The 22,601-nt window shown below is 40.5% G+C and overlaps 1 protein-coding gene across 8 annotated transcripts in view; it reads right to left on the bottom strand.

The window, feature by feature from the left end:
* The window catches only part of LOC101473317 (disabled homolog 2-interacting protein), a 165,659-nt gene that overhangs the window by 112,214 nt on the left and 30,844 nt on the right, over positions 1-22,601 (bottom strand). For 2 of the 8 annotated variants that reach the window (XM_004549830.4, XM_012918822.3), the window contains exon 1: positions 9,524-10,290. The exons of 5 other annotated variants lie outside the window; for them this stretch is intronic. In XM_004549830.4, coding sequence (XP_004549887.1) covers positions 9,524-9,647 — 124 coding nt within the window. In that variant the 5' untranslated portion in view covers positions 9,648-10,290. Of the gene's footprint in view, positions 1-9,523; positions 10,292-22,601 lie in introns of those variants that run through there. One more of the 8 variants, XM_076886664.1, reaches the window with a different exon arrangement.

Raw genomic sequence — 22,601 nt, 5'->3', positions numbered from 1 at the left:
GGGGACAGCGCTGGACTTTTGACCTATGGGATTTGTATTTACTCAGTGCGGGGATGATGGGGCGATAAAGAGGTGCTGCTCAGTCTCCTTGGAGAGGCTCTCGACACCAGGGAATAAAAGAGAATTATTTCAGCCTGCAAAAGTCACTGGTGCAGACACAAACGACGGTCACTTAGCTGTGATTGGGCACCAAGGTCCATCCCTAAGTCAACACGCAAACGCACATCAAAGAAACATGAAATCATCCTTGAATTTAATACTAACACCTCAATGAGGAATGTAGAGCCTCAGCTTTCTGTCAGCTTTGTGCAACCAGCTGATGGATAAATTACAAGTACTGATGCACAAAGCATCCAGCGGCGGAACAGCTGACTACTTCTTATCTACAAGGAAAATAGATCCACATCCAACAACATGCAAGTGATATGAAGAAAGAGAGCAGCTTTGGTTTGTGTTTAGCTTGGCGCATTCTTGCCTTTGTGTGCAGCTTGTTATGGAAAAGCACAGGAGAGGGATGGAGGAGGAGGAGAAGTGGGGCAAAGAAGGAGGAAGTTTGTGTTTGTGCAGAGGGCGACTCAGCTGCAGCATTCCTGTAAGTGCTGGCTGATATCCTACTAACTTCAATAACATCCACTAGTGCACTAGCACTCACACAGATATGGAGCGAGTGTCCCATGCTGACCCGACAAATTACAGGGAAAACCCAAACCTTTGAGTCCCTGTAGTGAGGGGAATCTGTGGAGCTCTTTTCCTGACATGATTGGGTCAGCTTGAAGGAAAGGGTCACTGCAAATCAATACAGAGTTGCTCTGAGTGTGAGAAAACACTTGTATCCTGACGGGAATTGCATCTTCCACTATCACCGAATGGTTTGAAGGGTTTGAAGACTATATCAATTATATTCGCTAACTTTAACAGTCACCAGACTTCAGGCGAACTGAACTTCTATGGGAGTTATCAGACTTGTGGAAGACAAGTTTCCCCCCTTAAGATTCTTGGAGACTTGAGGGGTCAAAGTCAAGATGCCCTGGAGCTCTTTCAGAGTCAAGCGATGGTGCGCCATATTAACTAAGGTGCTCACGCAGTCCTCTGTGCAAGCCTTTAAAATGTTTTCCTCTGAGGAATACAAACTGCACACGGTGAACTCAAACTCCAGCCTCCTGGCTTCACAATATTTGTTCTCAATCTTTGTGTTTTGTCGATCGCATTATTACAGACAAGTCCCAACAATACAAACCACAATATGCGCTACAGTGCTTTCAGTGTCTTTGTATTTTGATTATTCTTTTTGTCTGTTTTTTAACTTTGTGTTTAAACATCACTCTGCATTTAATCATTACTTAGCTATCGTCCACACTGAGCCTTTTGTCTCACCTCTGTGCCCTAAACCCCCACTCGGTAGTGCTGTGGGATACTGCAGATTTTATCTATCAAATACCCATTAAATACAGGGCCAGTGTTGCCGATACCAAAACCGATACTGGTGTTTTTAACCTATAATGGTGGCTGTAGGAGAGAGCAGTATGTCATGATTTATGAGAAGAATCATCATTAATTTGCACATTTTTGACCACTAAATATCAGTGATTTTTACTTTCCCCAATAATTAGTTAATACAACAAAACACACATTTCAGCTTTTCATGTATTTTGAATGTTTTTTTGAGACCTGGAATATAAACACGCCTGTCTCTAAAGCCCTTTGGGTCAGCTTCTGTTGTTTAAATGTGCTAATGCCTCCACCTCTACCAGCCGATCACTGCAGACGGCTCCCCCCCCGAACCTGGTTCTGCTTTTTTGTTCCCACTGTCATCAAGCGCTTCTCACAGGAGGTTGTTTAATTTACAGTTTCTATGTTGTATGATTGTAAAGCACCTTGAGGCAGCTGCTGGTGTAATTTGGCGCTATATACTGTAAATAAAACTGAATTCTGTTAATTTAAGGATGACGATGGCTAAAATGCACCAACTGATATCATTAACGTCCCATTTTCACAATTTCCACTGTCAACTGTGTTTCTGTGTTCTTGCACATACCATAAGAAAATAACCATTTTCAGTGACACATACAGTCCGCTGCATGTTGACAGGCAATAATCTTCTATATTTCTGCAGCTATTTCGCAAAAACTACTCCTGCCTTGTAATCTGAGTTGATATCTATGGATTTGGGGGGCGGGGGGGGGGATTTGCTTGCACCTGTCAGGCTGTTAGTGGAGTCTTTTTTTGGGTGCTCAGAAACACTGCATCGTCTGGCCCATCTCCATGACTCACCGGGCTGGTGGGTGGGTTGGGGGGTAAACAAGGACACAGACTTCAGTAAAGATCTGAGAGTAATCCTGGGTTAAACACTGCGTTGATGCAGAGAGGTTCTGATGGCTCCACTTTACTGCCACACTGCTATATTAGCCGTCTCTCCGTTTCACGTCTCTGCTTTCTATTATATGATCGTTGAGGCAAAGCGATAACATTATCACTCATCCTTTTAATACAGAACTGGCAAAGTCAGTGGGAAATACTTTTTTCTCCACGCAAACTTGATCCCACATATTCTCCAGCCTCTCGACCTGATTGTACGCATCTGCGGAGAATGAAGTCAAAAATACCGAAAGAATCATGTTGCCTGTGTTGATTAGTGAAGTCTTTACTAAAACATGACTTTAATCACAGAGAGGAGGCTCGGGAGCAAGCTGCAGAGACAGATCAAAGGGCTAATCTGTTTTAGAGAAAACAGCAAAGTGATTCCTTTGGCATTGAAGTTGAGGCTGAACCTGGCACCACTTAGCTCTAATACCCTCTTTTTTACCCCCCTCTCTCTCTGACATGTTAAAATTTAAAGCAGCTGAACACTCAGGGACAGAAAGCCAGAATGCGGACTTATTTGACTTCCTGAGTTTCAGTGGGAATGTGACGTGGGAGTGAGAAACTGAGTCACCACGGCTGTCTGAATTGTTGTCAACGCATTTCCCCATCTATAAGCCCGAACTCGGTCCTCACTTCCCATCAGTAGATATCAGCGCGAACAAACACAAGCACTCGCACACAGCATAAACAACCTGACAAAAATTAAACGTGACGCAGTAGCACGGATCAAAAGTGTTTCTCGGTAATGACCCATTGAGAATATGATTACGAGCAATAGCTGTCAGTGGTAATGCATTATTGAGTTGTTATTGAGCAATTCAAACACTTTCTTGCAGACTGTCGGCAGCAGCGCTTTCAAAAATGTAACATTTACTTATTCACTTATTGAAGTATTTTTTGCCTGTTAAAAACATTCAACTCAAGACTCATTCCACGCAATTATTAAAAAAAAATTATGGTTCAATATAGGGCAGTGTAGGGCTTTGTATCTACCACTCAATTCAATTTTATTTATAAAGCGCCAAATCACAAAAACAGTCGCCTCAAGGCGCTTTATATTGTAAGGTAGACCCTACAATAATACATACCGCTCATTATATCGCACTCCACTGTGATATAATGAGCTGTCACGTAGCTTTCCGTTTCCCTGGAGGTCCACTCATTTGTAGTAGTTAGGGCAACAGAAGATGCCTAGGACAGTTCAGCCTCAACTTCAATTTTTTCCTGCTCATACATGCTTGGAACGATCTTGCCACTAAAGTAGACACAACGGGATATGATAGCATGGCTCAAGCACATTCATCATAGTTTAAACCCCTTGTTTTGCACAACGGAATACGGCCTCCCGTCTGCAGCTAAACACCCCAGTAGCTTTTGTAATAGCTTTAGCCCGGTCGGACTGGGCAGCAAAGGGCTGCTTAAATACCGAAAACTCCTCTGCTCCTCCACTTGGACAGACCTTCGCTTGACAGACTGACCACGCGCACCATACACATACTTTTTTCCCTTCTTTTTCGAATCTTCGGATCACGTGCGTGCCGAACCGTGGCGTGGGATCGGTTCGGATTACGGATCAACCGTGATCCGTTGCACCACTGCTGAAAATGGTTAGGACTCTCAATGGACCAGTCACTAACCTGTCTGTGTACCTGCAGTCTTTTAGCTCATGCTATGCGCATGTTTTACAGAGTTTACAGTACTCTCTCTTCTTACATTCAGATTATACATAATAAAACCCTCTGCGTCGACCATCTAGCTAAGTCAATTTTCCCCTTCACAAGTCCTACTAAACTTTTTCAGTAGCATTTCTTTTTTAATTTTCCTCTCCTTTGTTCTCTCCTGCAGTTCTGCCTTACTTTAAGGAACTGCAAAACTTGCTGTTGTGCATCCATACAGTCCACTGAGTGGTCACAGGTCATATTAAACTGTTTAATTTTATTATAAAGCCATTATCTGATTAGTGCAGTGAAGCATAAGATTAAATGCAGGAGGGAATGGCTAACACTCACTTATTAGCTCATGTTTGTATCTCCACAAAGTCTTGCCATTATTGTAATGCTGCCTGAAAGGCAGTGGAGACACCCTTAACCTTCAACTTTACTTCCCAATTTAAAGACTGGCTTTTAGATCACCTCATCTAATGTTTTACAAGAAGCTGAAACAGAATAAATTTGCTATTTCCAGTAGGGTCTGGGGAAGGAAATAGACCATATATAAAATACTGCCTTAGTATCCAGGTCTGAATAGTGAATGATCCTTACTAATGGCCAACAGGGGGCGACTCCTCATGGTTGCAAAACATATGAAAGATTATAAAAAGGTCTGTCAGAAAATGACAACACTCCCTATTTGATTTATGGCCTTATTAGTGTTGCAGTGTAGAAAATGTTCACCACTAGATATCAGTAGATTACGGATTTCTTTCTGTAGAGTTCTATTTTCTTATCTCTGATAAATTGAGTCCATAAATATAGATATGGTGGCAAAAACATTACATTTAGACCGTAGCTCATAACGGCTGTGGCCGGCATCTTTCTGCTAGTGTTTACAGTGGATCCAGATCTGCCCCACAATTTTTCCCCCCCATCTACAGAAGGCTGTCAGTCCACAGTTTACCTCAGCTGTCAATGCCGGGCGAGAATTCAGTATTCAAATATGGTGGGTTAACATGGCGGCTCCCACAAACCGCAAACTCACTCCAAATCTATTAATGCACGCACATCTATTAATAGACGCACAGGACGTGCGTCTATTAATAGATGTGTGTAACTGTGTCTATTTATGAGTACAATATCCTTTTTCCATTAAATGCCCTCAAAAAATTACTGACTGTACCTTCAAGCATTTTCCTGAGTATATAAGCTCCTGAGTTAAATGTCTATGTAATATAACATGATTTTGTTTCATTTGATAGAGCAGATTTACAATACTGTTACCTTGGTTACACTGTAGCTGACCTTTGAGCATACAGTGTCATCGTTTTCTCATTCAGATCCACCTCTTACTTGTCACATCCATCACAAAATAAACCCAAAAAAACCAAGATGATAACTGCACTTCAATCCACAAACCAATTTGGCTGACATACAAGGCAAAAATACAAATCTCTTTTACACTCTGTGGAGCAGGATGAAGGTTAGGGAAGTTAAAACTACTCAAACTAATTTAAAACACTAAGATTTCTCAGATGAAAGGAAAATCAAGGTAATCTAGAAGGACTGGGAGAAAAGAATCACTTCCTGTGGTGTTCAGGTGATGTTTTGCCAACTTTAAAAGTCAGGGAGAAAAAAAATATGCAAGAGCAGACTGAGATCAATGGACAAAAAAAAAAAAAAGTCAAGTCATTTCTATCTCAGAGTAACTGGCAGATTTGGGGGGAGAGAAAGATCCAAACTTTCCAAAAACACTCTTTAGGTAAGTCTGATATCTGTTGTCAGATTTGTACCTGAAAGATCTACTAATGACAGCTCAACTTTGCTGTTAGAAATGTGTCAATATGGGAGGATATCGTTTTCAAAGGCCCAATTTTGTTCCACCGAACAAAAACATCTCTCTGAGGAGGCTGAAAAAGTTCAGTAGAGTTACCTTTAACTTTTTTTAAAGCTGTTGTGTAATGCAAAGACTCTTTGTCTGACACAGAGGCGATAAATGAAGGATTCTGTTGTGAAAAACAGTCAGTACTCCAATCAGGGGACAATTCAGATGCAAGTTACATGATTGCAGGGGGGGGGCCTCCAAAACACGCAAGTCAGAACAGGCTGCGCCGCTCTCCCTTTTACAGACGAGCGATAATTTTGTATGTAAATGTCGCCAGCCCTGGCAGAGCAGAGGAAACAGATCCAGAGTGATTCTGAGGGTGAACCTTCCTGAAATTTTCCATTCACAGATAACAATGCACAGACAAGCACACGCTCAGAAAACAATAACACATGAGCTCATGCGGCTGCCATCTGATCGGTGCCACTGACTGTGCAATAGACAGGAGAGGCTACAGCACCTTCCTCAAGATATGGTGTGAGCAAAACTTTATTGTTCCATGCTTTGCTGCTGCGCTTCACATGTGAGACACATCTCAACAATAGCGTCTCATCTTGCTTCAGGCACACTAAAGTGTTTACCAGAGAGACCTCTTATTTATTTCTTCTCTCCCCACAGATCTCATTACAGCAAATTAAAGAAAATCTACTATGTGGTTGTAGTACTATTTGTTCTATGGTAATGCAGTCATTCTGGATGAGACGAGAGAATGTACGGCTAATCTAGACGTGACTGACAAAGCTAAAGTACTTACTAGTTGCAAAGACAGTGCAAAAAGAACCAAAAATAAGTGCAGCCACCCAAGTAAGAAGGCAACCGTCCACTTTCTGCAGTAAACCTTCCATAACTGTATGGAATAAAAAAAATTGAATCTGATTTCACCAAGATAGATTTGATTTCTCTGCCGTAACATACATGTGCATAACAAAGAGTTACTTTGTTTTTAACCACACTAATGCTGTGAAATAGCTGCAAGACTGCCAAAGCCAAAACTTGCTCATTTAAACTTTTGAACCATCTGGAGCAACAATAGCACTGATTCAGGCTCCCGTTTTTGGCTGCATGAAAATAAAAGTGTTACATTTGTGCTAAAAAGGAAAAACGATGTTATTCTATTAGTAAAGGCTCGAGCCTCTCTGGAGAATTAGGTGAGATATAGCTTGGCTTTAATTCTGTTTGCACCACTGCAAATACACAAGATCCTCACTCACAAGCAGTGAAGGCTCAGATGTCTAGTTGCACTATTTGCATACCTGCACAACCTGACATCACAAAGACTTGGTACTAGAAGGGTGGCGGTTTAAAGGCCGGTTAATATGAGTCAGGTGACGTATAGAAAAGTTCAGGGCTACAGTGCTCTGCAGTGTGTGAAAGCAGCTTCATACTCTGCTTCCAAAGAGTCGAAGTGAACTAAACAATGGGCTGAATTCATTGCAGAAGTACGCTGTGTATTATATTCTAGCTCAATAGAATATAATACACCACCTTTCATTTGAGGAATGAAAGTATTTCCTTTTTGGTTTAACACAAGGTGGACAACAAGTAGCTTCTGAAGCAGTCTGCTAACACGGTGCAGCAAAAATACTGAAATATGTGCACCTGGTTACACTGCATGTAAACATGTAGCTGATTTTACATGTCATCAAATTTAATTAGCTATTTTATTTTTACTTCATCTCACAAGCTACATACGTACATGCAGCGACCACTTCATTAGGTACACTTCCTAGTACTGGCTTTGAACTACTTTTTGCCTTCAGAACATCCTGAATTCTTTGTGGCATAAATCCAACAAAGAGCTGGAAACATTCACATGATAGCATCACACAGTTGATGCAAATTTGTCAGCTGCACATTCGTGATGCACATCCTGTTGGACCGCATCCTAAAGGTGCACTGCTGGATTGAGGTCTGGTGACTATGGAGGCCATTTGAGTGCAGTGAACTCACTGTAAATCTCAAGAAACCAGTTTGAGATGATTTAAGCTTTGTGACATGGTGTGTTTTCCTGCTGGAAGCAGCCATCAGAAGATTCAATTCAATTCCTACAGCACCAAATCACAACAACAGTCACCCTGCAATAATTCAGAGAAAACCCCAACAATCAGACGACTAAGCACTTGGCGACAGTGGGACGGAAAAAGAAAATTGCGCCTAACCTCTATTGTCCAACTGTGGTGACCCCGTGCAAACTGTAACATAATTTGAAAATGCCGAAAACTGCTTGGTTTAAACTTCAGCAATCCCCCTTGATCACGTCTGCACACGTAAATGCACTTGTTGTTTCCCTACGATTGGTTTATCAGCTATTTGCACTTGCAAGCAACTGAACAGGTGCAGCCAACGAAGTGGCCGGTGAGCATATGTTGTTCTTCTTACTGCATATGCATCTTATTTAACCCTACAAGCTAATGAAAGCTCTTTTTTCCCCAAATGAAACAGAAGTGGGAATGTAACTTCAGTACTGCTGACTTTACCCGTCTGTGTGTCACCGTAACAATCTGCAGCCTGTGTGTAAAAGTTTTTTGTGCAAGGAGCTTGCACTTAGCCACAGAGATCAAGGCAAAGCGTGTTTTCGTGTGCCTTTGTACTTAAACTCGATGCACGTGTGCATGCATGCGTGTGCGCGATCTCTTTGGAGGAGTGAATGACACAGAGTGGAGACTTCAAAGCATCTCTTTCATCAGCTGGAGCGAAGACATACAAAGCAGGCACCTACACACTGCATTTGTCTCGCTCTCACGCTCAGGTCCAGCTTTGTCCGTCTCTTACTATAGAAGAGATGGAGCACAAACAGCATTAAGTCTCAGTGAGCGAGAGCCACATGTTTTCCTGAACTATCCTCACTTTAGAAACTTCTGCATCACATCCACTGCAGAGTAAATCACTTAGTAATCATAGTTTTCTTCTTCATATCCTGGTTGGCACCTTACTTCAGCTCACTTAGAAGGAAAAAAATCAATAGGTTGAAGATTTCAGAGATAATTCTTTCCTATTCATTCAAGTAATGTTAGCAAAGCCTTGGGGGCAGACTTCTCACTAGAACCTTGCAGTTCGAACACTGCAAGCACTATGTACAGTGATCCAGAGAAGCAGCAAAGTGAACAAACACACTGCTGGAGGGCACAGAGTGGCAAAAAAAAAATAAAGACAAAGTAGTTATGCAGTGCAGAAAAACTAACAGACTTCAAGCTTTTTCTTGGTTGCTAATAAGAAAAAACACACATGTGGGCAGAGTGCCCAAACAGGGTGGAATTCATCAGGTTCGCGATGAACTGCAAGCTTCCCAGCTTTGATGGTGAAATGTGAGAGCAGCATCACTTTGCGAATAGTTCCGCCAAACTGTCAACTGACAAACTCAAACTTCTTCTTAGGAACACACAAACATGAGCGGCAGCACACAGCTTGTTGTTGCCAGGACTAAAAATAATGCTACCAGAAGAGAAGTTCTCCTATGAGCGATGCAGAAGAGATGTCAAAAATTAGAAAAGAGGAAATGCCACGGATTATATGAGTATTAATGCCCTGCCAGCGAGTTTTTATCTAAACTAACATTGTGTACATGAGGTTGAAACTGCTGCATGGTGAGCTTTTTTTCTTTTTTAGCAGTTGTAGTATTTATTACCCCTGCTGGCAGACGGCCTGCTGCGGCTGCGTGACCGGCTCCGCTGACGCTGCAGTCGGGATTTGCCCAGGAATCTGTAGTAGTATGAGGGTCTCCCAGATCCCTTCCTTGTAACTCCAGCCATGGTGTGATTTCCCACTCCGAATCCGACACAAAAAATATGAACAGCACTAAAATCCAAGTCCTCCTGAGGTGCTACCGGCGCAGAAAAATGTGAGGAGAGGTTTTCATGGATCACAACTCAAATTTATGGCAAAATTTCACTCAGGAGTCCTCTTGGAGAGATTCACATCTACTCAAGTCCTCATTGGTAGTGTCAGAACAAAATCCCCACCACTGTGAAACCATTTCCCTCTGAAGAAAGAGAACATTAATCCATCGAACATTTACTTCAGCTCCAATACTTGTGTCTTGTCCCACAAGCTCAGGTTACTGCTCTGAACCTCTGAGCACTCCCCCTCCTCAAAGTTTCCCACACAGAGATCCCAAAGGCATGATGTCCGGAATAGTGTGAGCGTGTATCCTGAATGACAGGAAAGCTGTTCCTGCTCCCAGTGCAAGAGTGCACTAAAGGAATTTTAGAGACAGTCACAAAGCCAGTTCTTCACATTCAAACAGGAGCGAAGGAGAATTTGTCACACAGCTTTACACAGTCAAAACAACTGTCCTCACCCCCTGAAACTCAAATCCTGTGAGTGTAGAGAAGACAACATGCTATGTGGCTGAGAACAACAGGGAGAAAAAGTTTGGGATGCCTAGAAAACAGGCAAAGCCTTCAGTGGAATGGAGTTAACAAGCCAGCTATCAGATCACAGCAGGTTTCAGTTCCCTCCCACAATCAAACTAAAGCTGCTGTAGACACACACACAAGACAAACTCTGGAGCAGGAAGCAACACTTGCTAATAAAACGTCACAACCTTTGACATTCAGTGGCTCCGGATCCAGTTTTTTCAGTCATGTTCCAGGTTTTACACTTCAGCCACTAATTTGCCTCCTCAGGCAAAAAAAGCATGCCTGGGAGTGACAGCCTATCAGAAGCAAATGTAAATAAGCTATAAAGAGTGATAAACCAGCCAATCACTGCATGCTATGAAGAAGACGGCCCATAGTCCACATCTAAATACAATGGAACAAATGCAGACATGTGTGCACATTAGGGCTTAGTTATGGAAGTGCTTTTAGCTTCTTCCTGACTTCACATAATGCTAATTCATACAAAAAAAAAAACTTGCTCCAGAGCTGGATTTTCTGGAGAAGCCAGTCCTGAAAGCTGATTTACTTCAAATAACTGTTAGTTGCTGAGACACCCCTTGAAAATAAGTATTTTTGTTGAATACCTTACAGAGCTCTTGAGATCTTGGCGTGACTCCAAAAACGTAGATGATGTAATGTGTTTAAATAAAACAGGTTTCACCTGTCACTTCACAGGAAATTTCTAATACTCATTTTCTGATGTTGGGTACGGTTTCTAAGCAGATCTAACTGCATGCTTGTTAAAATATGTTTAAAAGAGACTACAGTGAGTCCCAACAAAGTCCACTGATTTCTCCTCTAGCCCCTTTAAGGCTGTCACGTTGTGAAGCACAGCACAGTTTCCAGCACTCCTATTCCAGTCATGTTTTGCCCAGTTGGACTTCCATCTCATCCTCTTTGTCAAAACAGCCACCCAGCAACCTGAATTTTATTTGGGTGAGTCAATGGGAGCAAACAGGTTGGGTGATGAGCAAAGACTGCACTGGTGTGGGCAAAAAAAAAAAAAACTCCCTGGGACATGGCCACGGTGTAGATAGTCTGTGGTAAACGTCCTGCCTGCAAGCCCATACTCGGGTTTATATGCCATGATTTCTTCCACTAAAGACTGCTGCTTGGAGTCTGTCTCTAAGCTGGGAATCAGACTTTTGTCCCCAGTTATGATCCTGTGAATGACAGCTGGGTTACTTTGACAAATCTATGGTTAAACTGCATTGATTTTCAAGTCGTCAGAGCAAGCTGAAGTAGCGGGAACGTGGATAAAGCTCAGCTGATATAGGATTTTTAAGAACAATACAGATACTGATATGTGTGAATTTTAAAATCCAATATTCTAATATATTGGCTAATATTTTTTTTCAGACGCACAAAACATAAACAGATTTCATTGTTTATTTGCTTGTTTATACACTTGCGCTGTCATTTTAACTGTCGATATCTATTTGATCAGCTGACTTTCAAGAGGAATAGTGGCCGAATTCCCAAACTTTTTCACTGTAGCCATGTAATTACAAATTGAAGGCAGAACCCCCCCAAAAATAAATAAATAAATAATAAAATTCAGCTCCACTCATGTAAAACAGCTATTAGATCCAGCTGGAAACTGACTAAAAAGTCACAAGTTAAGTTAAACTTATTACCAAAAAAGACACTTATAAAAATCAAGATATCTAATCAGAAACACACAATCATAAACAGCTCAAAAAAGGTCAATTTTATACATTCTTGTAATCAAAGTCTGCCATGGTTTCCAAGATGAACAGATTTCTGTGTTGATTGTACCTAATCAAAGTCTTCCTCTCTTTTTCTCTCATACTCGCGCTCTGCAATACATTTCCTTCCTTCAGTGGCTGCTCAATTGTTCACTGTGATGCTGCTTGTTGCTAGTGAGAGCAGTGGGGACCATAACGCTGCATGCTGTGAAGAGTTTTTGTCATTACCCCAGTCCATAAACTCCCATCGACACAATATAGCAGTGTGTGTTTGTGCCTGTATGTCTTATAACATAGAGTAGGCATTCCCGAGGTCCCACAGAGCGTATTTAGCAAGCATACATCACTCAGTATCAAGCCAGAGCCTCCTGCTGCAAAGCAGGAGAAATGCATTGCCTCCAGGTTTTGCATTGCTGCCACTGAGCTCATGAAAAACAAAAACCCCTGAAGAGTGTACATATTTTCTGTACTTTTAAAGGTGAAAGCAGCAATAAACACACAACATGCAAAGTCTTAAAAACCTAGTCTGTAAGGTTACTGAACTCATATGGCAGTTGAGTGTTATTCATACACACAAAAGCGGCGCGTGTAAGGCCGGACCGCTTTCTTTTTTATTTGAAAGCAGATTGATCTTGCCAGCATGATAGTCGCTGTGGGAATAGCTACCTACAATGAGTTCTTGTTTGACCAGCCAGGAGTTTATAGACAGCCAGTCCAGGGTCAGGAAGAGTTCGTGTACAGCTGGTGGCTCCCCTCTGCCTCGATGACAAACACACCAGTGGGCAGTCAAAGGGCCAAAAGGAAGAAAGGCCAAGAAAAAAGTAAAGTAAACCACAGGCTTTCATTTTAATGTGTATGCTGGCTAAAAACATTTGCATTATAAAAGGACCAAATAAGCTTTCGCAGGTACTAATGAATATGGCAAACATTGCAAGAATTCAAATTGCTTTTCAAAATAAGACCTCCAGAACAAAATGCTAATAAATCTGAGAATAACAGCTTAAAAAAACAATCAAAGGAGAGTTCAGGATATGTGCAAGGTTTACTTTTTTTTGTTAATGATCACATAGCTCCTCTTAAGTTCCTGACATGACGTTCAGGTATTCTATCAGACTGAGAGCTGGACTTTGACTGATGCACTGCAACACCTTGGTTCTTTCCTTTTCAAGTCATTCTGATATGCTTGAGATTGCATGTGCTTTAGCATGACCCAATTTTAGCCAGCTGTTAGCTGCCAGATAGATGGCCTCATATTTGACTCTCGAATTATATACAGAGGCAATACAGAGGTCAGGTCAATGACCATGAGGTGCCCAACTCATCACTTCTCCTCCACCGTGCTTAACCACTGTTATGAGGTGAAATGTGGTGCCGTACATTTTGTCCAAACATCTCCACCTTGGTTTTATCTGTCCAAATAATATCGTTCCTGACGTCTTGTGGTACATTCAGATGTAACTTTGCCATGCTATTTTTAGACAGGGGAGGCTTTCCAAACAATCCACACTGGTTCAGTCTTTTTCTAATTTTACTGTCATGAAATTTAACTGTAGCTCTTGGGTCACTCCTTGTGGCGTTGTATGGACGCATTCCTGCACCAGATCAGTGCTCTTATAGAGGTGGTGAAGTAAATTTGATCAGTAGCACCTGGCTGTTGCTTACCCGTTTAAATCTTTTAAAAGCTGAAAAGGTGTACTTAGTTTTTGATAAGACTGGTCTTCATAGGTCTAGAGGACATCTGAGGTCTTATAAAAAAACAAAACAATAATCAACATATTTTCAAGTTGTGATGAATTTTCTTCCAATTACCCTACGAAAACTAAAATCTGCAGTGCAGTTTATTGGAAGTTTTCGATTACTTGGGGCTAGGTGTTAGTTGGTTTTGGTCATTCTAGCTCACAGTAACATGAAATCTAAAAACTGCCTGCTCTATTTACCTTACTTGAACATTCAAATATGCACTATAGAGATAATACAGATGTGCAAGTTTCTTTACAATCTTTTTGACAGCCTTTCCTCAAACCCAAGAATCACTAGGAGTTATTTAAGTGACTATTTTCCAGTCAGTCAGCCATGTGAATTGATTATTCTCAAGAGCAGCAGAGTGGAAAAGGCTTTTTAAATAAAAAAAAGTCCTGCAGTGTACAGACAGAGTAATGACTCAATCTATCATGATAAATGTATTGCACTGACTGTACTGACTGTACAAGCCATTTAGGGCAGTGAGAACGAATTAAGCAAGAGTCAAAATGATGTCTGCAGGTGGAGTCCTGCAAAACCTTTTAGCCTTTTAGTGCCTGCTCCACTTGACTTGACTTGTTTTCAGTCATTTTCCTTTACAAACTCGTAAAATGTAATGTGCTTATGGTTGTTACAGCATGCGACTGAAAGTCTTGCGACATCATTTCTATGAGACACGAACGCCACAGCAACGGGTATCGAGGCGCTGGTATACGTGCTGGTCAGTCTAAGGCTTTTTGTCAGACTCAGGGACCACCATGTTGTTTTTTGTGTAGCTATTTCCTGAATTTTCAGGTTTCAAAATTAGCGGCCTGGATTTTTGTGAAGGAGAAGCTCTCATGACTCAACAAGTGATACTACTGACTAGCCAATCAGTGACATGCAGTCTGCTGACGTCACATTTTCGAATCGCCTCAGATCACTTGGAACCCCAGCCGAGTAGGCACTAAAAAAGTACCTGGTACCAAGTACTACCACCTAATGGAAAACCCTAAAAGCTGTGCCAAGCTGACCCAAGTAGGTACTCCTGGAAAAAGGCTATTAGTGTTCTTGTGTTCGACTAACGAATAATGGGCTCAACAAGATTTGATGTAAGAGGGTGTATTACAGTAAATAAGGGTAAATTATTCGATTTACTCAAACACAACAGCAAAATCCTTTAGAAAATGAAGTAGAAGATGCCTGAATGGTACCTGAGAGAAACAGAAGTGAAAACACCACATGGGGAATGTGAAGTCAGTGTGACCTGTTGAACTGACCACATTGTATCCAAGATAGAAGAACAGTAGAAGTTTGTCCAACTAGCACTAAAGACTAATGTTTCACTCTGTTTCTTTACAAGTTTCTGCTTTTGTCTAACTCTGACTTCACAAGAGTATTTTACTTGAGAGGGTGTAATTAGCAAGGTGTACTCAACCTAAACCATCAGTGTTAAGATGGTAAGAGCAATGACATTTCAGAGTTCTGAAAGTGAGACCTAAAACCCAGAGAGGCACTAAGTGAGCCTGTTGTTCTCTAAAATACTGCTGCTCTGAAGATGGAACTAATTCCACTTTCCGCACAAAAAAAAAAGACAAAGGGAGACGTATTGATTCTCAACACAGCTCACTCTATTGTCTCCACACGGATACAGGGTCGAACACAGAAAAGGGGAGCACAGTGGCCATTACTGCTCAAATACAGCCAGCCATTAAAAGCGAAACATCTCAGACAGAGTCACAGGGATTAGACAGCTCTAAGAAAGCGTAAAGATTCAAGGACTGAGTGTCTCGTTCATCTGGAAATTGAGAAATGCATTAGTATGGATTACAAGCAGTGGATAGGCCGAAACTGATGGCTACTGCTACTGCTGCTGGAGTCTCCTTGGGCAGATCATAGCTTCCCCTCTAAAAGACAGCTTGACTTTATTATATGTAATAAAGTCACGATGGATTTGGTGTAAACAGCAACAAACTCGTCCTACAAGTAAGGGAGTACGTTTATTTATACAGCACTTATCAAGAGCAACAAGAACAAAAGTCACAAGCTGCTCTACAATATCAAGTAAGATACAGCAATGAAAACAGTATAAATGGACAAAACTAAATAATAGCAGGCAGGTCTTCAGCTTCTTTTTAAAGCTATCAGCAACGTCCACATTCTCACAAGCCACGGTTTCATTTTGTGTTCAGCCTGAACCCAGCTACTGCCAACAAGCACTGATCAGATAGCAAGGAGCACATTGCGTATCATTTGTCTTCCTCTATATCTCTCTTCCGAATAAAGGCTAACAATGTACAGTTATATACAGGCCTGTGGCATTACTGACTCACTACGTTTTCTCTTAAAATGGACATTAAAATTTTTTCAATGTTGCCAAAATATTTTCATAATTCTGTTTTCCTATAAAAATAGTTAGTTATGTTATCCAAATATTATTAAAAGTACATGTTTTTATTTATAATGGAGTCAGTATGTATACAATACTTAATTACGATTCAGTTAAACAGTAGATCATAATTGTATCAACACTGACCCCTACTGGAAAACATGGTAATGTACAACTCGGTGACACTGACAACAGTCTATTTGTGCCACGGTGTAGGAAAAACTCAAATGCTGCATACTTTTATGACAGACTTTTAAACACAGTATCAGCCTTTGGTTAAACATATAAGTAAATAAACTATTGTTTACCATGATATGCAGGATTCATGTCCAGGACTGTAATCATGAAGCAGCAGAGAGACGGGGAACCGTGAAACCATCTCAACCTACTCATACTTTTTATTGTTCCATGCAGAGAGTAATTAAGTTAGCCGATCCAAATTTTCTCTTTGAACACATTCAACCTACCCCTGTATGCTGCTATAGTGACAGACTACTTACATCTATCTAAGCGTTCTTTTCTTCCTCCTCTTATTCAAGCCTCCCACTCCCTCTTGGCCAGAGAGTAAAAGGCCAAACTGGAGAATGTCCTGTCCCAAGCAGAGCTCATTATACAAGCCTAGAGACAGAAAGAGAACAGGCGAGCCTGTGTGACACCGTTGGCCAGAGACAAACAGATATGCGAGATGGAGGGGGAGGAGAGGAGAGGAGATGAACTCCTCTTAAGCTTTGATTAGAGGAAGAGCGCAAATCAGCAGTGACGAAGGGAGAGAGATGAGAGGGAGCCTTCGCTTATGAAACAGCCACTTGAGAAAAGCACAGAGGGACCTTTGACAGTGTTGTCTTCAAATGTAATATTAAAATGCCACAAAGGGCACATGCACAGTCATATCCATTATGTAAAGTAACAAGCAGCTGCTTTGAAAGTCCTTCCAGAGGCAAGTCTCGCTGCTCGGCAGCTTTCGTGGTAACACCTTTGAGCAGTTATTTTGAAGCCTTTATTAAATGAATGAGGAGAGAGGCATTTGAAAAAACAAAGAACACTACACAACACAACACTATGGCTTAATTCAGCCGTGGAGAACTGCCTGCCATGGCTTTACAAAATCCTCTCACAGATTTATGTCTCTGTCTGAGGTTTCTTCCTGTTGAAAGGGAGTTTTTCCTTCCCACTGTCATCAAGGTCTTGTTCAAAGTAGGCCTCTGATTGTTGGGGTTTTCTCTCTAATATTGTTGGATCTTTACTATATGATATAAAGTGCCGTGGGGTGAGTGTTGTTGTGGTTTGGTGCTATATAAATAAAACTGAATTGGGTTTTAAAGTGAGATCAGCAGTGAAATCCATGCTTTTATTACAACTCAACTGGAACTCCCATTTTATCCTCACTGCTCACAGCTGCCTGTTCATTTTAGAGTTCATTTTAAAATTCTTTTATTTGTTTTTGCAGATCACAAATTGTGGAACAATTGTGACCATTAGAAATTAGAAAGGTCTCCTCAATGTCGATATTTTTTAGTCTGAACACCCACCTCTTTGGTTTGGCTTTAAACCCATTATAGAATTGTTAATTTTATTATATTGTTTATTGTTATTGTATTTTTATTTTTAGTATTTATACTTTTTCTTGTTTAAGATTCAGCAGTTTGGTCAGTGCTAGCTGTTTTTAAAGTGCTTTATAAATAAAGTTGGCTTGGCTGAATGGGACTGGATATTTCAAAGTTGCTTTGCTCCTGAAATACTAGTTGGTCAAAGTATTTAATTAAATTTTTATTAGGTATAAAAAAACAATTGGCTGCATAGCTCAGCTATGTTAGGATACCACCCGCCACAAACCAGGGCTGCAATCCCAGTACACAGCAGCGGCTCTGTCTGCTAATAAACTATTTAAAAAACTGAGCAGATGACTACTGTGCAAAATAGGTTCTAGGTTCAAAAGAGAAAAAACAATACAAGAATCAACTTAACTTCTTAAACTTGCTAAACTGCATCATGTAGAGGGCACTCAGCGGTAAAGCAATTAACTCAAACTAAAAGGTTGATTTTACTGCTCTGTGTGACTAATCGCCAGATTAACTTGCATTATTTGCAACAGTGTTTCGTTTTACTGTTTATGTCCTTTACAGGGTTTTATCACCATGTTATCATCTTCATTTGATAATGTCTCTGACTGTAGTAGGCGGCACTCAGGGGGATCATTTTGTGTGGAAAAAGAGTCATATGACCTGTGAAATGCCCATTTTTATGTGAAGGCACACAGACCCTACAGCAGAAAGCCCGACTTAACAGAGAAAGTCCATTGTGATACTCTTTATCTTTGACCAGTGTTTTAGTTTTTGAGGATTTGTGCATCTGTTTATTAATACTTGCGACAGTGTACTCGACTGTGTCTCCAAAAAGTGCTTTTTTTTTTAAAATACCTACTGTGAATATTAAAAAAGCCCCTGAAAATTTATAATTACATGACAGATTCACTTCGAAACTAATAAATCTAATAAATCTGAAAGTAAACTTTCAAAGAATAAAAACAAAACTGAAGAGAGCAAACTCACTCTGGAAACTAACTGAAACGAAACTAAACTGAAAAAAGGAAAGAAAATTCTAATAACTGGAAAGCACAAAACTAAAATAACTCTGGTTCTGCAGTACTTTGAGTAAGAAAGTGGTATTATAGCCTGATCACAATGTTACATTCTGCACAGCTGCTTAGATGACAGCCTTTATGGAACATGTTGTGTTCCATTTGAGCAGGATCAGGCGCCTGCTGATCAACTTATTAGCATACTGTCATTATACTGGAGGCTTCCCTCCTGACCACCTCACTCTTTTACTATTCTGTCCTTCCTATACCAACATGCAGGTTGACAGTAAATGAACATAGTCGTGCACAGCTGTGTGCAACACATATCAAAGAGACAATGTAAGGATTAGAGTATGAAAAGCCCATACTCTGCTGTTGACGTTTAAGCGAACGCTTACATAGCAAAATCTGTTCCAATCGAGCCATAGACTGCTGGTCAGATTCTAGCAACCCGCTAACTCACAAGTACAAACATCTCCATCAACTACACTGAGATTTTACTCAAGCAAATGGGATCAATCCTTTGTGGAAAAATGCATGTTCTAAGCATGACGCACAGACACATAATACATGTTAAGCTCGCCACAGGTTTTCACTTTCCATCTCCTTTTAGCAATTTCTTATATAATCCAGATGGAAAAGTCCCCTTTAAATGTCAAATACCACGCTGTTCCTGCAGGAAGGGAATGGAAGAATAAAAGTCCTCAAATAAATAAATAAATAATCATGTCATTATAAAGGCTTAAAAAAATCTCCATTCACGTAAAAACACAAATGAACACAAAGCAAACCAATCCGAACCTCCTTCTCTGTGCTGTACTCTCTTCAGATCTCACAGACTCAAGTCTACCTCATCTACACATCAACTCTGGAGTTCTTTCTTTGACCTAAAACTCTGTATGTGTGGACAAAAGGCTAAAACAATTGGAAAGGATAATATATATGTATAAGTGTTTTCAGAGCCAGTTTTAGAGCGCTTCAAGCAAACACTATTGAGGTTTTGCAATCACATGACAACAAACCACACAACTAAATTGTCTGTGAGAGAATGTATGTGTGAGAATGTAGGGTTGGGTGAATAAGGCCCCAATAACACGGGTCTAGAGACCAGCAAGTGACTTCCTGGCAACCACCAGTGATTGAAAAATGTGCATTCAGTGATTGGTGGCCTTGAAAGTACAATTTTTCTGAAAGTTTTTTAGCTGCAGCGTTGGCAAACAACCTTAAACTTGAAGGTAAAAGTTCTCTGTTTCCACTTTGAGTTGCAATATTTCAAGTTTTAATACTGCTTTGTTATTAGTTGGCAAGCATTTGCAGACAAGTTGCCATCTTCCATCTAAGCTACACGTCACCAAAGCAATCTGCTAGCGACCAGGGTAATTGTAGTTCACTAAAACTAAACTACAAACTAAAAGACACAATATGACAAAAATAAAACACTAAACTTCTGGAAAAAAAAACCAACTAATACAGTTTTGTGAACCACAAGATGTTCACAAGACTGAGACTCAACTGCTTTCATAAAATTATGTTGTTGTTTTTTTATTGGTATTATATACACCAGTGCTGATTTTACTAAAATGTACTAAATTTTACTAAATCTTGCCTCTGAAACTAACACTTTAATAAAGTGTTAGTAATAAAAACTAAACTAAAACAAAAAAGAGACTCAATAAAACTAAACTGAATTAAAAATAAAAAGTCAAAATGAAATTAAAATAAAAACGAATTAGAAAATACAAATCTATTACTCTGCAACCGATTTCACCTGGCAACAACCACCAGCAACCACTTGTCAACCTTGCGACATTTAGTTTATACAACTCTTGATGAATGTGTGCTTGGTGCCGCATGAGAAACTTCTATACTAAATAAACCGAACAATATGCCATTAAAAGCTTGTGGTTGGAACGTAACTTCAAAGCAAACGTTTGAACTTTCATTTGAACATGATGTACTGAAAGCTTGTTCATTCTGATGTCAAACAGTATACAAAAAAGTGTTGTCAGTCTTCTTGCTTCACAGCTATCAACCAAGGTAGCTAAATTATGCATACACACTTCTAAAATAGCGTACACGACATTTTCTTTCTTGTCAGGAATCTATAATTCTCTTTTCTCTGACAAGACCAGCTCTAGAGACAGAAAACATTAGAGGACAGGCAGAGCCAGGAAGTTGGATTTTTTGGGTAGAGAAACATGTCATTACAGAAGCAGAACCGTATTGCTTCAAATTATCCTCCTCAAAAACGCTATTCCTCAGCTTTTTATTGCTCTTTCCCTAACTTTGCCCTTGCAATAAAAAAAGCATTTTCTCACTTCTCCTTTAATTACTCACTTTCTCTTTGCTCTCATTCACATTTAGCCTCTGCACAGAACTTAAATAAAGCTTAAAGAAGACCAATAAAATCTTTATGTGTCTCGTACTTTATTTAATTCCACTTCACATTCTTCATATTGGAATGCGTGGAATTCAGTCACAGCCCATGTAAGGGTCACTGCTATCCATTCAGTCACAGAGGCTCCATTGTCATATGAACAATAGGCATAATTTGTTAAACGGCCATGTGGAATTTAAGTGGTCCACAGAGGGAGGTTACGGAGGTCACTAGAGATTTGGCAGCGATACCCAGGGGTAGTGCTTCTCTATCCATAAACCACTGACCTTTGATGTGTGCAAATGTGCCAACCGTTAATGGGTCTCTCACCTGCATCTGGCATGCAATCACCCACTTTCTTCTCCAACTGTGGTGGCTACAATGAGTCGGTGCACTGCAAGAATTTGTCTGCATGAACACTGAGCCTAGACTTTGTTGAGGCGGTCCTCTTAAAGCACAAGCAAAGGCCCACAAGCTGTGCCGCCCAATCAAGCTGACTTACATCAATGGGTCAATAACAGGGGATACGCTACCAGTTATGTTGCCCCTGAATTCAAACAAACATGGTGGGGGCCCTGTAGTACCATACCCCCCGCCCATACATAGGAGGATTGGCTCTAAAGTGTTAGCACCCCCGCATTTAGGCCCACATGTGTACTTTATACAGCCCTGGGCTGTATTAAGCTCCAGAAAACAGACGACAATCAACTGGGAACAGTCAAAGATTTTCTCCCAGAGGGGTTTTGGATATTATAACTGCAAAGTCACCTGACAAAGTCATATGCGCAAGTTAAACAAAACTCACAGAACATTTGAAGGAACACAGTGTCTCTCAGTGTCTCGCAAAGCGCACAGACTCCCGTGGTGTTGCTGCTGGGTGCTGAACAGTACAGATGGAGGTGTTCCTCACTCCGAGCTCGAGCAAGAGTTCACACATTTTTTTTTTTTTGCTTGATGCTTATCAAAAAGGGGAAAAAAAGAAAAAAAGGGAAGCTGCTGAAGAAGCCTGAAGAGTGATTGAACATAGGAATGGAAGAGCAACAGGAACATGAGCTTCACAGTGTTCGGAGCATTTTTGCTGGGCGCATTTTTGAAGAAGGGTTACAAAAAAGTGTTATTTCTAGATTACACACTTGGAGCAAAAAAAAAAAAAAAAAAAAAAAGGTGAACTGCAGAGCGACGATCAGGTCTGACAGTGAGAGATGCCACGGGGCCTAGAAGATATTTAGATAGGTAGATGTCTGTTTGGGGTTTTTTTTTTTTGGTTTTTTTAAATGAAACCCCAGTATACAATATTTTTTTTAAAATCCAAAGAAGCACAGCTTAGAATTTCAAACCTGATAGCCACTGCTCCCTTTTACTTCTTTCTAACCAATGACAAGGTAGAAGAGGAGTTTAGCATTAAAAGTTAGAAAATAAAGAATGACACTAAATTTTTTCTAAAGGTGCTGACTTTGCTTCATTAGTTCCCTTTCTTTTTAAAATCTAAACTATTTAGGATTCCCAAAGAAAACAATCCTGAAAGATTATATCTCATAGTCTCACACAAATT

The sequence above is a fragment of the Maylandia zebra genome, linkage group LG7 (genome assembly GCF_041146795.1).
Source record: "Maylandia zebra isolate NMK-2024a linkage group LG7, Mzebra_GT3a, whole genome shotgun sequence".
NCBI lineage: Eukaryota > Metazoa > Chordata > Actinopteri > Cichliformes > Cichlidae > Maylandia > Maylandia zebra.
This window is presented reverse-complemented; position numbering and strand designations above follow the sequence as displayed.